Source organism: Lingula anatina, chromosome 5 (assembly GCF_051362555.1).
Source record: "Lingula anatina isolate TDL-2025a chromosome 5, LinAna3.0, whole genome shotgun sequence".
Lineage (NCBI taxonomy): Eukaryota > Metazoa > Brachiopoda > Lingulata > Lingulida > Lingulidae > Lingula > Lingula anatina.
This window is the reverse complement of record NC_141771.1, coordinates 19,445,568-19,466,354: the sequence shown is the minus strand read 5'-3', so window position 1 is coordinate 19,466,354 and position 20,787 is coordinate 19,445,568. Positions and strand designations below refer to the sequence as shown.

Sequence of the window (20,787 nt, the reverse complement as noted above, 5' to 3'; positions counted from 1 at the left end):
GCAGGTGGGGAGAGTCCATTAAATCTGAAGGGGTGACAGATCGGGTGAGTCCATTCTTTTTGAGGGGTGGCAGGTGGGGCGAGTCCATTCCATCTCAAGGGTGACAGGTGGGGTGAGTCCATTCTTTTTAACGGGTGACAGGTGAGGCGAGTGCATTCCATCCGAGGGGTGAAGGGTGGGGCGAGTCCATTCCATCTGAGGGGTGACAGGTGGGGTGAGTCCATTATTTTTGAGAGGTGACAGGTGGGACGAGTACATTCGATTTGAGGAGCGCATGCACGTAAAATCATCACAAAAACAACATTATAATGTCGGTGGAATTAGCTTTATGAAAGATCACAATTTTGAAAAATGTGTTAGCAAAGTTTTGAGGGGATATAAACCTGAAATAATCATTAAATTATTGGTCTCAAAATTTGCTTTTCTACAATTTAATATAAATATAACCTTTTTGTCTGCACATTTGGGACTGTATGGTCACAAAATTTAATGAAGGGATCAATATATTTCAAACATTTTAATAAGACCCTTTTCAAATAGATCGGAATATTCAGACCTTATTTTTTGGGGAGAAGCAAATTCCAACTGTTGCCATTTTAAATGTGTCTCTCAACTTTCTCATTTTTTCCGTTTAAAATTTAAATTGAGAAGATCGTGAAATTTGAAATTTGAATTGATTTTCTGTAGCAAAAATCAGAACTCTTCAAAAACCCATATTAAAAATTCAGAAAATGGTATACGAGAGGACGAACTAATTTATTCCAAGAGATATACAAAAATGTCCAATTACAGATTAAAATACAGAATACATTTTCAAAAAGCAAAATCGTGAATTCATACTGATTGTATTTATAAATGTGGACTGTTGGAAAATCTTGAACGTGTATTCTTAAAATGCTCATACTCAATAATTTAGAAAATATTGGGAATATTTACAAACCTTTTGGTTTAAGATATCTTCTGTTACTGCAGAAATCAACAATCCCAAACAATATTTACAAATCAATTTTGGTGGATTAAATTTTAAAGTGCTCAAACAGTTATCATATCTTAATAATTTTACCCCTTTATTATTACCACTATCTGTATCGACATTATTTCATAGCAAAGTAAAAAAAAAAAACAAGTAAATACAAACGTATCTATTCAGCTTTTATTAAAATACAATAGATGAATGATTGTGCGTTTGGTTCCAGAAAGTGAATGAAAGGCTTGGTTGCTAGCGGTAGTCGTGCAGTACGCAGTGTCTCAGCGGACTTCTGAAATGAGAAAGTAATGTAAACAATATTTGACTAAACGAACAGACCCAGAAAATAAACAAATGCATTTTACATCAAAGACAAAGGCCACTTGAAATGATGTGGTGTTTACTGACTTGTCCGATTTTCAAAAAAACAATCCATATCGAGGTTACCTTACGCCAAAATTAAGATCTGAAGTTATTGATAAAGATATTTGAGATGTCTTGCTTTGAAAAAATAAACAATGAAAACAATTCTTTAATGCGTGGAGGTTATTACTAGAGACGTTAATTTATTTTACCTACTAATCAATGTTGAAATATCTAAAATCGCTATGCAACACGCGTTTGTGCGCCATATTTTGATCATAAAATTGATGTACACGTTGATAGAGCACACTTGTCTTTGGAGTAAAAGCTCTGTAAAAGCTCTGTGACAAGTACGGTATTATCATCTAAATTAGTCCGTGATATTTGTGGTAGGCCTAATATTCCCATCTACTAATATGCTAGCTAATATTCTGAGTGACATAAAAGAAACGACAGGCAAAACATAACAAAGAATCGCAACATAAATACTTGTCGTAATTTTCCTTGCATTATTTTACGCTTTTTATATCCACTGACTAAAATCTACTGAAGAAAATGTGATACTTACAAAACATGCATTTATGTCTTCGCCTCATAAAAGCACGGCCTTGCAACTGTACCGCACATTGCTGCGGCATCTTCACCTTGATGTGTCCTACTGTATAGTGAGCCTTCGGAAAGACAGCTCGCACCACGATGAGCAACTTATTGTTATGCAAATTACAGACAGGTATGACCCATTTTAGGTGAGGGACTGTGGCTGAAACTGTTCATGAATGTTCAAGGTCAAATACATATACATGAATTTTTAACTGAGGTCCACTTGTTAAAATACACCACTTTATTCCACAAATATTGCGCATGCTTCTTTCATCATGCGGTTTCGTATTTCTTTGATACATTGCTTTTACAAAACTCAACACCGGGGAAAGGGGATGAATGTTGACATTTTAATCAATCAATAGGCGTACCTATTTCCTGTTTGTGGACATAATGGAACGGATAAATCCTAGTTCCGTTCGGATCCAAGTGCCACTAGCAAATAAATAAATAAATATATGAATGAACACCGAGAAACCTGTGTCCGAACATGTTATGGGCTAAACAACAGAGGCGGATCCAGGATTATTTGAAGGGGGGGGGGGGGGGGTCCGCGGATACCGACCCCCCCCAACCCCAATCCCCCGCCCCACGCCCACTTGGCGTGGGGTTTGGGGCCTGATGAAGGGTCACGAAAAATATTGGTATTTTAGAGGGCAAATGGTCCCATTTGGTATGGTTTATAGAACTATGATTCAGCTAGTCAAATTTAATTTTTTTTCTGTTGGAAGACCATCAAAAATGGAGCATGGATCAACAAAGATAATTTGGAATACTGTCAGAAAATATCTCTGGATCCGCTCCTGGATTAGAGATGAATGTTTACAAACAGGTCACACTACCCGTTTTCAAGGTGTGCGTCAGTACGCGCTTCGAAGTATCAGAGGCGACACCGCTCTTGCCTAGAACACGATGTGATAGTGATGACTCTCAGCGGGGTTGGAATGTAGTGCATCTCATCTCAAATATTGTTCCGGTGTAACATGAAAATCTGGCTCCCATAAAAATCTGACTCCCCCAGTCAAAATTTCACAATGAAAATCTGACTCCACCATGAAATATTGACTCCCCTTCACAAAACTTTATGAATCTTGTTTTATTTGAGTATATAACTTTTATCTTGTAGTATGCACAATGGGGGATACATTGGCACTTTTAGAAATTTTTATGAGAAAACAAGAAAATTTAAAATGTGTATTTTTCTACCCTATTTATATTTTCCACCCAACAGGTAGTAAGATGAATACTTATTAAAAAAATAATCGATTTCCATCAAAATTTTCACCACCAAACTTTCAAAAACTAACAAAAAATATGTCACAATGCAAACCATGTGAAAAACAATGTTATGCTGACTTAATATAAAATGGTGCCTTTTCTTCATGGGAGTCCAAATCCCATAGGTTTGAATATGAAGAAATTTCATTATTATTATTATTATTTTTTTTTTTTTGCACCCAATATTTTACCACCAAACTTCCAAAAACTTCCAATATATTCTTCATAAATAATTCTCAAAGGAAAGATGTTGAAGTGATCACCAAATATCAAATAAATAGCTTTTTCATAGTCATTGGGTGGTAAAATAAACATTTTAATTTTCTTATTTTCTCATTATCAATTTTACCTGCAAACTAACAAAAAGTGCCAATATATCCTCCATTATGCATACTTCAATATAAAAGTCATACTCAAATAAAATAAGATTTATAAAGTTTTGTGGGGGAGTCAAAATTTCATGGGGGGAGTCACATTTTCATTATGAAATTTTGACTGGGGAGTCACATTTTGGGGGAGTCAGATTTTCATGGTACACCGGGGTATGATACTGTGAAATGCGTCATGACACACACCTTGAAAACGGGTAGTGTGGTCCGATCTACCGGTGAATTCGGGTTCACTCGGTGCCGAGTCTGGTAGTTGGGGAGACCTGGCAAACTGACACCCCTTTCAAATTTGGGGCTTTGGCAGTATTTCATAGTCAAGATCAAATCAATGAACTTTAAAATCAGACAACTTTAAAATCAGGCGTAAATAGGAAAGAAAACAAATAAAAGATTCCCAAATACTGAAGTACATTAATATATCCATTGCAAGCTGCTATTTTATCATAGTCGTGAAAGTGGGTTAAAGTTAGTCCTCCTGTCGCAAGACCGGTGTTACAGAGGTTTAACACTTCCTTGGCCAGTGTGGATATACTACGAGAGACAGAAAAATAGAAAACCAGATGCGTGGTATGATAACTTATTTGCCAAATTACAAAATCAGGTCGAATGAACGTTATTCAAGGCGTGCTTTTAAAAGATCAGATCTAACTCTCAGGAACTACATGTATGTTATTGCTATTGTAACTTTAGAATTTGGCTGATTTTTGTCACCTTGAGGGAAAATTCTCCGAGTAAATAATTTGGGTTAGTATTGCATTTCACACAATATTTTACAATGCCCATTGTTGGAATCCTGTAATAATTCATGGTTTTCTCATGTCATCTTATTACATTATTCAATATAAATAACTATATGCGCATAAATGCTACATTAGCGATATCTCGGCTATTCTATGCCGCGTGCCAAGCCACGAATTTCCTTTAACGACATCTTTCAAAACGCCTGAAGATTAAATGGATTCTCTGTCAAAATGATCTTTTAGTTTGAACGTTTCTTAATGAAATGACGATAATGTAATATCTGTACAGGACCTCATGTAATTACAGTCAAGTGATCATTTTTCGTTAATAATTCCGGTTAATATTGCATGCTTGCCCGAGTAAATGTAATAGACTCATGAGTAATTTGGCAATTTTTTATAACAATGTTCATGTTAGTTATTAATTCATCTACCTGTAAATGCAGTTGAGTGAAGCCAAAATATTAATATGTTTATTCTTATCAGTCTTTTAAAAATAACGTACATCCGTGTATTTTCACTATGTATATTATTAATTATCATTAATTATCCATGCAACTTATGTTGTGTACATCAACCTGACAGAATGAAGAAAAGAAATCAAATTATTAAGATTTTACTCATCTTTATTAGTACCTAAATATTTTGGCCAAAAAATCCATCCTTCTTCTTCAACGTGCATTCTTAGCCGCAGCTTTAGCAGTAAATTAGCAACATAAATTAAATGTCTCAAACTGTGGTAAAATGGAAGCGTCTAGTTGCCATGGTGGTATCAGGTGACCAGAGGTAGTTGACCTTGCCAAGTAGGTCAAGGTGATCCTATCGAGCACTGATCAAGGAATGCCAATAGAATTTTTTTGGCCTTGGCTGACACGTTATCTTTTTTATCTTTATTTATTTATTTATTTATTATTATTATTATTATTATTATTATTATTTGCGCAATATTGTTACAGGCGTACCGACGGAGAGAGGACATCTGCATGTAGGCCTACGACTCGCTCAATTGAGTCAAAAGCTGAGAATTTTTTATGGTAATTAAAAATCCATATTTTCAGAAGAACCATTTCAAACACGTGTTTTTTTTTCAGTTGAAAATAATGATAGTAAAACATACAGGTGATGCATGGCCGACAGACGCACTTTTGCTAAACTAAGATAAAACTGAAGATATCTGTCGTTTGTTTGCTTTCAATTAAGACATATGAGACGTCCTTCTTAAACAGGTTCTTTTCTGGGAAATCGAACGATTGTCAATATTTGCCATGGGTAAAATTTCTTGCTATCTAATGATATTCCACTCAGAGTTGAATTAAAGAGGAATTTAATCGGTCGTATTTCATTTAATACTGAAGCCGTTATCGCGATCTTCATATTGCTTGAGTGGAAAACTATTCGAAGATTATAAATGTAACTATAAAGTTACAGGAACAAATAGAATCAGCTACCTGTACATTGCAGTAGCCTGCTCATTTGACAGCTATTATTATCCACCATGGATAGGATTGTCAGAAAATTGCCTGCGCGGATTGTCATTCATTTTTTTAGAGTAATTTTCAAGAAAAATTTAATTTCAATTATCAAATAAACTGCTTTTTTGACAGATGTCACAGCTCCCTTGAGCGCTGTACAGAGGTGAACCTTGTTCTCTCTTGCGTCATAGCCTGTCACCCTAAATTCCAGAGGTCAATAAAAACTCTCCTCTCTACTTTCAGCATGCAGCTGATCCCAGAAGCTATCTAAACTCAGGGTGCGGTGACCTCAAAAACTCTGGAAACCAGGAGGGCCAAGATCACCAAATTTGCGTTTGACAGGGCCTTGGATAAGATAACGAATTTATCGTTTAGCAATGGTGAGAATGGAGAAAGGGGTGTAATGGAATATGACATGGCCATTTGGTACCGATGCAACGTGACAGAGAGTTCCCCATGATAAAGAGTCCGCTTCCCATTTATTTATAGAACTAAGCCTCGTCCTAGATTTTGACCCACTTAGGCCATGCTAACCCTAACCATTGTAACTAAATGGAAGGCGGTCTTTCTGTTACACTGACCCTAAGTTTTGTAACACGGGGGTTGAAATTGACGTCAGATTTAGGAGCGTTCACAGACAAAGTGAAAATTTCTAATGCACGGTGCATCATTCCACTTGTTGTTGTCCTGTTTCCATAAAAGCTCCACACAATACTCTCTTCCGCCTTCATTAATTTGTTAGGTTCACCTTCATACCAGTTTGTGAAGGTAAGTATGGAGTTAGAGGCAATCCATGCCCATGTACCCTCACTCCCTAGGTAGTGAGCACCTATCCACCAGTGAATCACTGAATCTAAAATATAGCAAAAAAGCTTCCTTTTTAACAAAATCACACAACAAGCGACATAACTTTTTATTTAAAAATTCTAACCAGGTCGCAAACGCAGGAAATAGGCTAAAAGGAAACACGCTAAAAGTTTGGAAGCCCAAGTTATTTGATACGTTTTGAAAATCGTAGCTATTAACCACCTATTAAACCAAATGGAAATGAGTTTACCTGGTAAGTTGGCCGAAATCATCTCATTTTCAGCTTTGGAAGTTATAGTGGCCAGATTGGCAAAGAGACTTTGACAGTACTCCTGAGCTTGGGACCAAGTTTTCCTAGCTGTCGAGATATGATAGCAGCTGCCACCGAGTTCAACGAAACCAATCGGACACTCTGAAAAACAGAAGACAGGCATTTGTAAGAATCTATAGAAATGTGCCAGCTTACAAAGTATGATATGAACTCTAAAAGTCTCAAACGTTTTTGTTTAATTTTCAACTGAACAGAAATGCTGGCAAATATACAATTTACTGAAAAAAAGAAGACCCCCTCGTTTTAGATCAAAGCTTAAATTTTTAAATATTTGGGATTAACCTTAGTTAGCATCATCAAAAAATAATGTGAATCTTAATTAAAGCAGTTGTGCAATTCCATACATCCCAAAACATCAAAATCGCTTTTTGGTGTCACCAATGCACCCTGAATATTATTCTCTTTTTTTTGACTGCATTCCCACAGATTTTAGATCGATCTATCCCCGTGGGGAGTCTCGCTAGATTGCTTAAATGTCTGTCCCGCCTACTAAAAGCTGTAAGGGGGTAATTAACTTTCGTGCCCATTCGGCTGACAGCAATTTAGCGTGAACCCCCAGGGAGTTAGGTCGATCCAGATGGATCGATCTAAATCTGTGGGAATGCAGTCTTTGCCACATGCTTCATATCTTAGCATTGCCAAATCTTCATCCGTGCCTAATCCACGAAGTTCACAAGAAGTAAGTTGTGGTTTTTAAGTTATGTATAGGAAGGTGCAAAGCCGCAACAAGTAAATGTAGTGTGAAAAATAATATATCTACAAACATTGTTCACCCTACGACGAGAGATGATAACACACGTACTGTGACATTTGTTATAAATTCTGCAGTTTCTGAATGTCCTCCTTTCTCTTTATTATTTGTAAAAGTGTCAAAGTATGTAGTTACAGGGTTATCCTGTATAGAATTTAATACAACTGCTCATTGACCATTGTCTTCTCTCAAATTATCAGATAAAATTAAGATTTTAAACTATGCTTGATTCATCCATTTTCTAATTGTATTTGAATGCACTGTATTTTCTCGTTGTTTTAGGTTGATATTTATTATAGACTTTTATTATGATGTACAAAGCATTTTGCCATTTAGGATATTAATCCCTCTGGTTGACACTCTTTGTGTAATACTCTGAGTGTACTTGAGGAAATAATCTTATAAAACATGGATGGAATAATCCAATGGTCATATGGTTAGTGACCAGTATTTTTTCTCGATAATGGTGCCATTTAATGTGAATGGAAGCAGTGATATTTTTACAAGTTTTGATATAACTTTTGTAATTTTTTAGTTTTTTCTTCATTGTGTAGATTTTGTATTTGTAGATTTAATGAATCATTTATGCTCATTCACTTTCCATTACACCTAAGCAGTTTTTTTATAATGGGTGCTGTTATGTGATGCTCTGTATGAATAACATGTTCATTCAAATTGAAGAAATGACACTGCTAATGACAACATTTTATAACAAATTTTGGTAATGTGTAAAAGTTGTTTTACTAAAGCAAGAATTGTTTTCCTGTTTTTAGAAATATTAAGGCCTTTTTTTCTTGGTCAACCCCTTTTCGTCAAGGGTTGTACTTTTAACATCTTTTCCACATACTAAATATGATTTAAAATATGCCAAGGCTTGTTTTCATTTGTCTTTTATGAAAACATGAAAATATAACATATGTAAGTGTCACGGTTAAAAAGGTCCACTTTTTTTTTCGGAAAAAGAATCCTCCCCTTTGAAATAGTTGGCTACGGGCCTGCGTACATGTGCACACACACACGCTTGCACCCCCCCCCCCCCCCCCCCGTCCACTCCCCACGTACACAAACAAAGACATTTATTCATCAAAACTCACAAATTCTTTAATTCATTTAACACTATCATTTTTATTATACTTTAATATTTGTTTGTTTATTTAAGTGACCTCTACTCTAATGCAAGTAATACAGATACATTTTTTTCTTTTTGCACCCAGCCCCAGTGGGCTTATAATGAATATCCTACCTTTAAGTTTTTCTTCCATTCTTTTGATTTTCTCCAAGGCGATCCCTAGTTTATCAGTTAAATTCGACAGCAAAGCATCAGATTTCACTAACTGTTCCTGTTGTAGTCTTATCTTGTTCTGCACTTCTAAATATGTGACATGTAACCTCTTTTCCAAATCAGCTACCTACAGCAATTAATTAAGTAAAATAAGACACGTTGAAGGCAGCAAATTTTCAGGGTTAAACAATACAATTTCCGACAACTTTCGACCTTTGTCAACTAAATGTACTTGGACCTCTCAACGGCTTTGAGCTAGTACAGGGGTTATTATAATAACATTTTGTCTCGGAAGCTTCAGATGGGTGGTGGACATTGTTGAGACAAAATGGAAAAATCCTAAAAAGGGCCGGGTCGATTTGTTATTTAGAGCCCAACTATATGACCACAACTGGACAGCAATGGCTTCTCCTAACTGTTTATGTGGGAAACCCGAAACCATCCGACATATTTTCTTTCAGTGCCCACTGAAACAGAGGAAATGTCGTGATCTACGAACCTGTTGAAGATATACTTGGTGTAACTTATGCATATTTCAGAACCCAACTAGATAAGATATCCCTGTTCCTACATAGCCATAAAACACGAACATCTGGACAAAACGGTAAAATTTTTGAAATAATGTCGAATTTCTTAATCAAAAATGTCTGAATCTTCCTCAATATCTGTTCTGGCGCAGGTACTTCTCTCTCCTGATGGCCTATTGCCCCCTCCCTCACACAAATACCTTTCCCCCATGCCCTGTTCCTCACTCCCCTCAAATGTCACTCATGTCCTCGTCGCTGTCTTTTCCTTGAATATTATTATTATTATTATTATTATTATTATTATTATTATTATTATTTAATTTCAAAGGTGAGCATGAAATGCCTTGGCGAATTGCCACCTTCAATTATAATGCAACAATATTTATGAGAATAAAGGTGTTTAAAAAAATTATAATAGCAGAGCAAATCTAAAACTTAAGGTGGATGTTTTAACGTTACACAAGCAAGCCCGTAGCCAGGGGGGTTCGCGGGGTTCGAAAGAACCGCCCCTTTTGCTAGGAAAAGGTCCACTCTGGGTAAAATTTGATCTAATACATGAAGTTTTTATGGGAAAAGGTCAACTTTTTCAGAAACAGAACCCCCCTTTTGAAATTGCTGGCTACGGGCCTGAGTCAAGAAAATTACTTAACACAGTACTTCTTCTCGGTCTTGTCTTTTTCAACGTCTTGTTTATGATCTCTATTTAATCGGGCTGTTAGAATTTTAGCAGTAGAAAAATGTTCATCCCTATAATGATGAAACCCAAATAATATCTTATTTAGATTGCTCTGAGAAACTGTGCTTAAAAGTCCTCAGTGAACGTTAGCCACAGAAACCCCCAAAACCTAACGAGCCGATTTTCATTGTTTTCGGTATTTTGATGATTAAAACCCTGTCAGTATCCTTACTAAGGTTGGGGGCATACTGCGTAAGTATATAGTTATTACGGTATACGGTATACGAACCTTTTCTTTGGTCTTCTTACATGAACAAGTATCAACGGTACCGATACCTGTGCCTGTATGATGTGACAGAACGCCGTCGTGAGTTGGGACCATGTCGTGTCCCCTAACTTTACTGTGCTGGACAAGAACCAACAAGAGCACACATGATAACAAACGGAACACTGCCATTCTTACACAGCGTATGAGCCAATAAATGTGTATTGTCTACCACGCCGTGGATAGAGCACTCTTTTATCCAATAGTAATGGGAGGGTTTCGATATTATATTTCAGGTACTTGTCGCAATTGTATTGGTTGGCGTTGAACATGTGATCGAAAGTGGGCGTTACCTCCATTATCTTCTCTCTATCTTAGATGACGTGCTTTCTGAACTAGTAAGCATCTTCAACATTGGTGAAAATTTTGTTTAACAAACTGTATTTACATTGGTAGATATCTGATTTCTACTGATTTTTTTTCTTTGAAAACTGTTTCTGTGTCACAGACAATATCCGACAATTTCGAAAGGACGAAACACAAATCCATGATTTGAATCTGGGGAGCCAGTCTAAGGCTCTATTCCCACAACTTTAGATCGATCTATCACCGCGGGGAGTCTCACTAGATTACTGTCAGATAATCCCCCTTAAGTGTCCGTCCCCGCCTACTCCAAGCTGTAAGGGGTAATTAACTTTCGTGTCCGCCCGGCTGACAGCTATTTAGCGTGAACCCCCAGGGAGTTAGGTCGATCTAAAATAGGTCGATCTAATCTATGGAAATGGGGTGTAAGGAAGACTTACTGGAAAATGAAAGATGTATGTTGGGAAAAAGGGGAGTTTACAGTAATCTCTTAAACACAACAGGACGCACTGTCATTTCAAGTGAAACCAGCGTGCATGTGTTTGACTGTGTGATTCATAGTAATCTGATGTTTTTATGTTAAATGGGAACTATTCCTGGAAATCACATGCTAAACTAGTTAATGATATATCTCAGGTAGATTTACCCGAACATCCCTCCGGTAGGTGAGACTAAATCGATAAGTTGGTTAACGGACACGACCAACCCTAATTTTGAGCAAACCACATTTAAAAAGAGGTCTTGGGCATTGACCCCAGAGGAAACGGTGATGCTGTTGTTTTACATTTTTATGCTCAAAATTCACGTGTACTGTAGATTTTAATTTACCTTAGTAGTACGCCCGATATTAAATTTAACAAATGTGCCCGTTTAACATGACATGTTTATAAAAACAGACAACCGATCCTGCTTGCAGCGAAATACTGCTCATATATCAGACAACTGGAAATCTATGTGTAGACAGAAACTACAGTATCATGTGTCACATTGTCACATTTTTAGTTTAATAATAAATATGGGGACGTATATACCAGTAAATTTGCACCAGGGATAAACCATGCTTGAAATTTATATGCCGTTAATAAATTGTCGGTTTTCATAAGATTTCATTAGATTACCAATAATGAAACCCATCAATTCCATTCGATTTCTCCTCCCTTTCACAAACCCTATCAATATTTTCTTCCTGCTCTTAGTGTTTTTTCAAACCTATTTGTACGTGCACCGTGAAGATCGTGATTAGCCAAATATAAAAATGTGTAGACTCTTTAAATATAACTGAAATGTTGCAATTTTTTAAAGATATGACTGTATAGTTGCCTCACAGTATGTACTTTGTGCTATGTTTGCTTCCAGCCTAGGTGTAGGAAATAAGGTCATCCGTGTTATTTTATCCAAATGTTCAATCTTTGTCAGTTTAGCGTATGGCATGATTTGATGGATTACATGCATTGGTTTATTTTTATATGTACATACACTGGACAATAGAAGTGTCACCCTCTAACTCAAGAGTAATAAAAGTAGGCAGATCTTGGGAAGTTATAATGCCTGGTCTACTCATAATGTGGCTAATGAGTATAAAACCGCTATACCATGGAATTGTACAGCAAATGTTATTCCTGTCTTCCTCCAATATGGCAAGATACAGGCAATTATCTAACGGTTATAGGCGTCAAGTTATTAACCTGAAGAGGCAGAATATAAGCAATGTCAGAATATCGATACAATTGAATTGTTCAGTCAGAACCGTGCAGAGGGTCTGGTCTCGATATAGAAACACTAGATCAGAGACAAATTGCCTCTGATGGGACGTCCAAGAAAAAATACTGGCCGTGAAGACCGACGACTGATTTTGATGTCCAGGTTGTCAAAGTATGACACTGCTTGTCAGTTGACAACACAGTGGAACAATTTCACACATAAGAATGTGTTTGTGTAAATTGCTAGGCGTCGGTTACATGCTCAGAGAGTGTACAGCAGGGTAGCAAGACTGAAACCTTTTATATCGTTACAAAACAGGCAACGTAGAGTTAACTAAGGTAAACAGGATCGGAAACTGGACAGTCCATGGCAATTGTTCCTATATTTTTTTCTGATAAGTGTCGCTTTGGTCTGACCTCTGATGACAGGCGGGTACGATGCTCGCGAACTGCTGGTAAAGCATTTGAACCACATGCACTGAATTTTCGAACCCGGAGGAGCATATTCATCATGGTGTGGGGCTGCATCAGCATCCATGGCGTGGGCGAATTGACAGTGGTTGATGGAAACATGAATCACTAGAAATATATCGATATTTTGGAGTCAGGCTTGCTTCCATCTATTACTAACATGTTTGGTGACAGGAATTATCCATTTGTTCACCAGGATAACAATGCTCCTTATCACAGGCCCAGAGCAGTTGGTGATTGGTTTGACCAACAGGACATTCGCAAGGTGGTGTGGCCTGCCCAGAGTCCGGATGCAAACATAATAGAAAATGTGTGGAATGATATGTCAAAACTTTTGGCAAATGTCCGTCTAACCAGTAGAGAAACTCTGTTATATTTAGTGTTTCATGCTTGGGCCATCATAAGCCCTGAATGCATCAGACAATTATATTAATCTTTGCCTCATAGACTGGCACCTAATATTAGGTCACGTGGCTATGCCACTAAGTACTAATTTTGGACTTGAAACTGCATATCTTGGTAGAATGTATATTTTGTTCTCATTTTGTGATTTTTTGTGAAATTTGATGTTAATAAAATGATAGCAGGAGCACATCATTCCACAGTCATTTATCTCCCCCATAGTATTGGTTCAGAAGGGTGACACTTCTATTGTCCAGTGTGTGTATATGTGCAAGTGGGTTATTTAGTCCGGTTGCTTAGGGCAAAAAAATGGCTAAATCGTGACACAGCGGATAAAAGCACCAAATTTTGCATGTGGGTACCTTTTGACATACTAAATCAAATTAGAGCCGTAGCCCACGGAAAAAATTTACCGTTTGGCCAAAAAAATCCAAAATGGCCGCCAATTTGTGAAATTTTGTAGAAATATATACATATCTATGTTGATTTTTATCAAATTAAGTATTTTCTCAATGTTTTCCACATCCTTATTACCCATATTATGCATATTTGTCAGATAACAAACTAGTGTCCTTGGACTTATTGAAAAATCCAAGATGGCCGCCGTATGGCATAGGAATACTAGAACATGTACAAGGGTTTTCAACTAACTAATGCCAACTAGGAAGATGCTTTGCCCACTATCTAATTAATTTGGTTTCTTATTACACAAATAATAAATTTGTGGTGAGTAACTAACCTTTATTCACAGGCAATTCGAGAAAAATCCAAGATGGCCCCCATATCAAAGGAATACTAGTATACTGTACACATAGGGCTTCTTCTGCCATGGAGATATAATATTAATTGATAAATTAGGTTTGTTTCTGAGTATTTTCCACATCTTTTTAATTCACATAATACATATGTGATGAGAATGTTATGTGTATCCTTTTTGAAAACAAAACAAAACAGAATGGCTGCCATTAGCCATAGAAGGTAGAGTTCAGTTAATACCTGTGAGAGATAGGCTTACAATTAAATGAAGCTTAATTCAGTTGTTATTCTGTTTTTTTTTTTTTGTATTATTATCCCATGATACATATCTGTGTGGTAATTAATGTCCATATTTTATCATTTTGGGGAAATCCAAGATGGCCGTCTTTTCCCCATAGGAAAACTGGTGCATTAGATTTTATAGGCACTTCTAAGGCAAATGAGGGTAATCATGATTTTTTTCAAAATACTTAAGGGTATACACTTGTTACCTACCAGATAGATATCTAAAAGTCCAAAAAGAATGTGGGAAATACCGAGAAACAAAATTCATTTTATATTGAACCCAGTGTTTCTCTGGCAGTAGTTGCATGACTGTACTATTCCTATTGTGAATTGCAGCAATCTTGAATTTTCTCAAATACGCAAGATGCACACTTGCTACACACCAGATTTATAAAGAGTAAGGTTAATAAGGATGTCAACGTGTTTAAACATCAAATGGCTTTATTTCATGTTGGAATCAATGTCTGAACTGTTCTATTAATTGACACCTACCTGTATGTGCATTTGAATGATATATTCCTATGACAACTGGCAGCTATCTTGGGTTTTCTCCGAATAATACTCAAGGATACATACACTTTCAAAACACACAGAGTCTTTCATAAGGATAAATAGGATATGAAAAACATTTTAAAAACGACCCAAAGTTAACTACATTTAAATCGTACTCAGTGTATCTCTAGCATTATTTGATTATGTGTTCGAATATTCTAATGACAAAAGGCAGACATCTTGAATTTTTTCAGAATACCCAAAGATACACACATGCTACAGACCAGGTATACATCATAGGGGTAATAATAAATGGAATGAAAAACATAAATTATTTTTAAAACAAACCCATGGAAATATAATTGTATAATGAACCATATGCCTCTCTAGCAGCAATTGAAACCTACCTATTAGTATTCCTATGTTAAATTGTAGGTATCTTTTTCTCAGAATATCCAAGGATGCACACTATTTACCCACCAGATATATATCATAGGACTAATAAGGATGCGATGGGCAAAACTTGATAAGCAAACACAAATTCACCCTGGTAGTAGATGAAAAGCCATGGATGTGCAGTTGTAATTCCAGTAGTATTCCTATGGCCAGTGACGGCCATCTTGGGTTTTCTCAAAATGATCAAATATACACATTTATTACCTGCTAGATATGTATCACTGTGTAATAATAATGTGTAAAACACTAAAAAATAAACTGAATTTGATGGTGAATTAGCTGGCATTAGTTCCAACCCTTTGTAATACCAGAAGTATTCCTATTACGTATGACGGCCATCTTGGATTTTCTCAAAATGGCCAAGAATACTGTTAGTTACTCACCACATACATATTGTGTGGGTAGAGAGGATGTGGAAAACACTCAGAAACCAGCTTAATTTGATAGTGAAAAATTAATCTTTCCAGTTGCCATTAGTTGAATCCCCCGTATACTAGAATTCCTGTGGCACATGGCAGCCATCTTGCATTTTCCAAAATGCCCAAGAACACTTCGTAGTTACTCACCACAAACATATTATGTGGGTAACAAAGATCTGAGAAACAGACTTAATTTGATAGTGGACAACGTATCGTTCTAGCTGGAAATAGTTGTGCACTAGTATTCCTATGGCTGTTTCTATGGCAAATGACAGCCATCTTGGATTTTTTCAAAAAGTCCAAGGGAACTTGTTTGCTATCTGACATATATGAATAAAATGGGTAATAAGGGTGTGGAAAACTCTGAGAAAATAATTTATTTGATAAAAATCAACATAGGTATGTACATATTTCTAAAGAATTCAATAAATTGGAGGCCATTTTGGATTTTTTGGCCAAACGGTAAATTTTTTCCGTGGGCTACAGCTCTAATTTGATTTAGAATGTCAAAAGGTACCCACATGCAAAATTTGGTGCTTTTATCCGCCGTGTCACGATTTTTTCCTTAAGCCACCGGACTAATTATCTGTGCAACTGAACAGATATATACAAATCCAAGAAGCAACACAAAAAAAGTACAAAAAGGAAAATTACAACTAAAAAAAAAAGAAATTGAGTATATGGAGTTGTCAAAATTAGAATAAGATTCAGTGATATTATGAGTAATTTCATTAAGGTTTGACTTGTATACTCCTTAACATACTGGTTTTGTCAGTAGAGACTTGGGGTTAAGTTAAGTGATGTAAAAACAACAAGCAAACCTAAATAATTTCGAAAATTTGCAAAGTTCAATTCATGGTGAAAAGTAGGTCAAAGGTCAATTTCAAGGTCACATTTAGATTGCCAGTATATGACTTTCTATTCAAGTCCAATAGTAACTATGGACCTATCTCTGCCAGTTTTGGAGATAAAAGGGAACCAAAATTTGCAAACTTCAATTCATGATGAAAAGTAGGTCAAAGGTCAATTCCAAGGTCACATTTAGATTGCCAGTATATGACTTCCTATTCAAGTTCAATAGTTACTATGGACCTATCTCTGCCAGTTTTGGGAATAAAAGGGAACAAAAACTTGCAAAGTTCAGTTCATGGTGAAAAGTAGGTCAAAGGTCAATTTCAAGGTCACAGTTAAATTGCCAGTATGTGACTTCCTATTCAACTTTAATTGTAACTATAGACCTATCTCTGCCAGTTTTGGAGATATAAGGGACTAAATGTTATAATTTTGGAGTTACCATAATGTGCCATAAATTTCCTACAGAAAAAATTAATTAAAATAAAGAAAAGGGTTTTTTGGTTGAAATTCTTGAAATGGGAGGTGCTCAGAAGTTCTAGATGTTCAAATTTCATGAAATAATGTCATTTTTGACCAGAAGTTGTCTGCCTCGCCAAGCCTTATGTTTTATTTTCCAGGAGTTCAAAATTTATTATCCTTTACCGTATTGCACATTTTGCTTTCACCACCACAATGTACTTTTTGATACAGCATAACTCGAAAACCGTATGGAATACAAAAAAACGGAGACCACTGTCAGTGTTGGGCTTTACATGCTCTACAAAATGCAAAAAAGAATGGGTCTCTAGCATTAACGGTTCCCGAATTAGAGACAGTTTTCAGTTTCGGTATCTTATGGCCCCTACTCCCGTGAAAATGCACCAATTGACCCCAAATTCACAGAGATGAAAGATGACCTGATGGGTAACTCTTTCCAATAATATTATAGGTTAGGTTTGTGTAGTTTTTGAATATCAGCGCAAATAATTTTTTTCTTAAAAAAATTCATTTTTTTGAAAATTTTGGCCCATTTGACCTTGAAATAAAGGTCAAAGATCAAATCCAGGGGCACATTTGAAATCTCCACATATGACTTTCGGTCAGCCATCTGTAGAAATTTTTCCCATAATTCCTTCCGTATGGTAGATAATTAGCATTTAATTTTGCCATTTTTGGACAAGGGTGTATTGCAATGAGCGCCACACCTAGACCCGACAGCACCGACAAAGCCCAAATTTTACGTGGAACGAGTTGAGATTATAGGTGACCTAAATCCAAGAGATAGGTACAGAGGCCCTTACCGTCTAGGAGGAGAAGCGGTAACGGTGAGATGGCGGCGGAGCCAGAGGAGATGGCGGAGCCACAGGAGCCAGCGGAACATGGGGGTCGGGACTAAAACCATGTGTACCGCCAGCGCCTGTGTAGTTTTTGAATATCAGCGCAAATATCAGCGCCAGCGCCTACGCTGGCGGTACAATAACCTAGTTTTTTTAGACAGGGATGTAAGTTGTTATCATTATTTTACTGCAACATCTTTTTCTGAAAAATAAAGAATCTATTTGCTGCACAAAAGAGCATTTTTGTACAACTCTGAAATTTATTTAAAATAATACAAATTTTTTAATAAGTAAATATCTATTTTCCTTTCTATTTATTTTAATATAGTTGGATATTTTGTTATAAAAACAGGCACACAGGAGTGCATTCACATGGGTTAATACTTTCTAGTTCATGTTTAATGGAAATGTTCATTCCTATTTTAATTAAACATGAAAAACATGCCATATTTACTTCTGCAAAAAAAAAAAAAAAAAAAAAAAAAATGTACAACATTATGGTGTTAGCTCTTCTGTGAAAATGAGGGTGGCCCTGAAAAGGGCCTGGGAATAGGATGGAGTCCTATGCCCACACCAAAACAAATTTTTAAAATTTCAGGAAAACTTTTGCCTGATGAGCTGTTTCGTGGCTCCCACCCCATCTGGGCAGGTCTCTAACTGCTGAACATCTGGCAATGGGAGTCCAGCTGGCACACATAATGGTGATGCTGTAGGCAGCCTCGGGGGGAATATTGGAGAGCGCCCAGACCTGTCCAGACACCTGAAAACATTGTTACAGAAGAATGATATTTTTCCAGAAAGCAAATGCTGATGTCAGAAAACTTATTATAAAAAGAAAATGTACATATATTTTGCAAGTTTATGATTTTAAAGTGGAAAAAGAAAGATAACTAGAGGATCAGAGAGGCGATACCGCCTCCTGATATAGTACCACCAGCTGGAGCAAGCGCATTCATATGGACCCCGCCCCCGTCCCCCCCCAAAAAAAAAGAGACACCACCACCAGTCCTATGCTTGACAAGCTCTATAAAATGCAATCAACAAGAATTCTCAAAATATGCAAAAAATATAACCAAAAATGGTACAATCAAAATTCAGTTCATCATAAAAAGTAGGTCAAAGGTCAATTTTAAAGTCACAGTTAATTGCCAGTATATGACTTCCTATTCAAGTTCAATAGTAACTATGGACCTATCTCTGCCAGTTTTGGAGATAAAAGGAAACCAAATTTTACAAAGTTCAATTCATGATGAAAAGTAGGTCAAAGGTCAATTTCAAGGTCACACTTAGATTGCCAGTATATGACTTCCTATTCAAGTGCAATAGTAACTATGGACCTTTATCTGCCAGTTTTGGAGATAAAAGGGAACAAAAATTTGCAAAGTTCAGTTCATGGTGAAAAGTAGGTCAAAGGCCACTTTTAAGGTCACAGGAAATTGCCTCTAGTGACTTTCTATTCAAATTCAATAGTAACTATGGACCTGCCAGTATATGACTTCCTATTCAAGTTCAATAGTAACTATGGACCTATCTCTGCCAGTTTTGGTGATAAAAGGGAACAAAAATTTGCAAAGTTCAGTTCATGGTGAAAAGTAGGTTATAGGTCTATTTTAAGGTCACATTAAATTGCCTCTAATGACTTTCTATTCAAATTCAATAGCAACTATGGGTGTATCTCTGCCAGTTTTGGAGATAAAAGGGAACCAAAATTTGCAAAGTTCAATTCATGATGAAAAGTAGGTCAAAGGTCAATTTCAAGGTCACACTCAGATTGCCAGTATATGACTTCCTATTCAACTTTAATAGTAACTATTGACGTATCTCTGCCAGTTTTGGAGATATAAGGGACTATATGTTACAATTCTGAGTTACAATAATGTGCCACCACAATGTACTTTTTAATACAGCATAACACGAAAACCGTATGAAATACAAAAAAACAGAGACCACACCCAATGTTGGGCTTTACATGCTCTACAAAATGCAAAAAAGAACGGGTGTCTAGCATTAACGGTTTCCGAATTAGAGACGAATTAGAGTTTTTAGTTTCCGTATCTTATGGCCGCTACTCCCGTGAAAATGCACTGATTGACCCCAAATTCATGGAGATGAAAGATGACCCAAAGGGTAACACTTTCCAATAATATTATTGGTTAAGTCTGTGTAGTGTCTGAATAACAGCGCAAATAATTTTTTTTTCGTAAAAAATTTGTTTTTTTGGAAAATTTTGGCCCCTTTGACCTTGGAATAAAGGTCAAAGGTCAAATCCAAGGGCATATTGTAATCTACACATATGACTTTTGGGAAGCCGTCTGTAGAAATTTTTCCCATAATTCCTTCCGTAGGGTAGATAATTGGCATTGAATTTTCAAAAATTTTGACAAGGGTGCATTTCAACGAGCGTCACGCCCAGGTCAATGCACCGACTGAGACAAAAAAACCTGGGGGTTCAAGTTGAGGTTATATGTGACCTAAATCCAAGAGATGGGGACAGGGGTCCTTGTGGTCTAGGAGGAGAAGAAGCGGTAACGGTGACTTGTATCCGGCGCCAGTACGCGGAGCCGGCGGAGCTGGACGAGACGGGTCGGGACTAAAACCATGAGTACCGCCAGCGTACACGCTGGTGGTACTAATAAGTACCTCCACCTGCTTTTTAGTACAGCAAGAGCCCTCTGCATGGTGTTTCTAGTTGAGATATGAGCCCTGTTGTATGTAATGTCCAGCTCTGTCAGAGGGTTTGTTTTTGGTGTCATCAGATATGAGTGCAGAATCCCCCCAGGAGGAATCCTGGAATATCCTGTATGTCCATACCGTCAAAATGTTG

General features: G+C 36.7%; 3 protein-coding genes and 1 long non-coding RNA gene across 5 annotated transcripts in view; 1 reads left to right on the top strand and 3 right to left on the bottom strand.

Moving 5' to 3' along the window:
• LOC147761812 (uncharacterized) overlaps window positions 1-20,787 on the top strand; it is a 271,082-nt gene that overhangs the window by 79,368 nt on the left and 170,927 nt on the right. The gene's annotated exons all lie outside the window — the stretch shown is intronic.
• Window positions 1-20,787, bottom strand: part of LOC106158690 (HEAT repeat-containing protein 3-like) — a 117,452-nt gene that overhangs the window by 33,474 nt on the left and 63,191 nt on the right. The window lies entirely within an intron of this gene.
• LOC106162470 (uncharacterized) overlaps window positions 1-20,787 on the bottom strand; it is a 75,789-nt gene that overhangs the window by 6,234 nt on the left and 48,768 nt on the right. The gene's annotated exons all lie outside the window — the stretch shown is intronic.
• On the bottom strand, window positions 5,276-10,687 carry LOC147761820 (uncharacterized). The gene is made up of 4 exons (XM_087013691.1): window positions 10,473-10,687; window positions 8,942-9,107; window positions 6,867-7,028; window positions 5,276-6,662 (listed from the first exon to the last, which is right to left on the bottom strand). The coding sequence occupies exons 1-4, from the start codon at window positions 10,638-10,640 to the stop codon at window positions 6,358-6,360; spliced, it is 801 nt and encodes a 266-aa protein (XP_086869817.1). The 5' UTR covers window positions 10,641-10,687; the 3' UTR covers window positions 5,276-6,357.

What these genes read in the sequence shown, in the direction of transcription:
- LOC147761820 (XM_087013691.1), bottom strand. Translation starts at nt 10,640, where the DNA reads ATGGCAGTGTTCCGTTTGTTATCATGTGTGCTCTTGTTGGTTCTTGTC. An exon ending in GTAAGAAGACCAAAGAAAAG is followed by an intron (nt 9,108 to 10,472) that starts GTTCGTATACCG and finishes TAATTGCTGTAG; the next exon opens with GTAGCTGATTTGGAAAAGAG. An exon ending in AATGGAAGAAAAACTTAAAG is followed by an intron (nt 7,029 to 8,941) that starts GTAGGATATTCA and finishes TCTGTTTTTCAG; the next exon opens with AGTGTCCGATTGGTTTCGTT.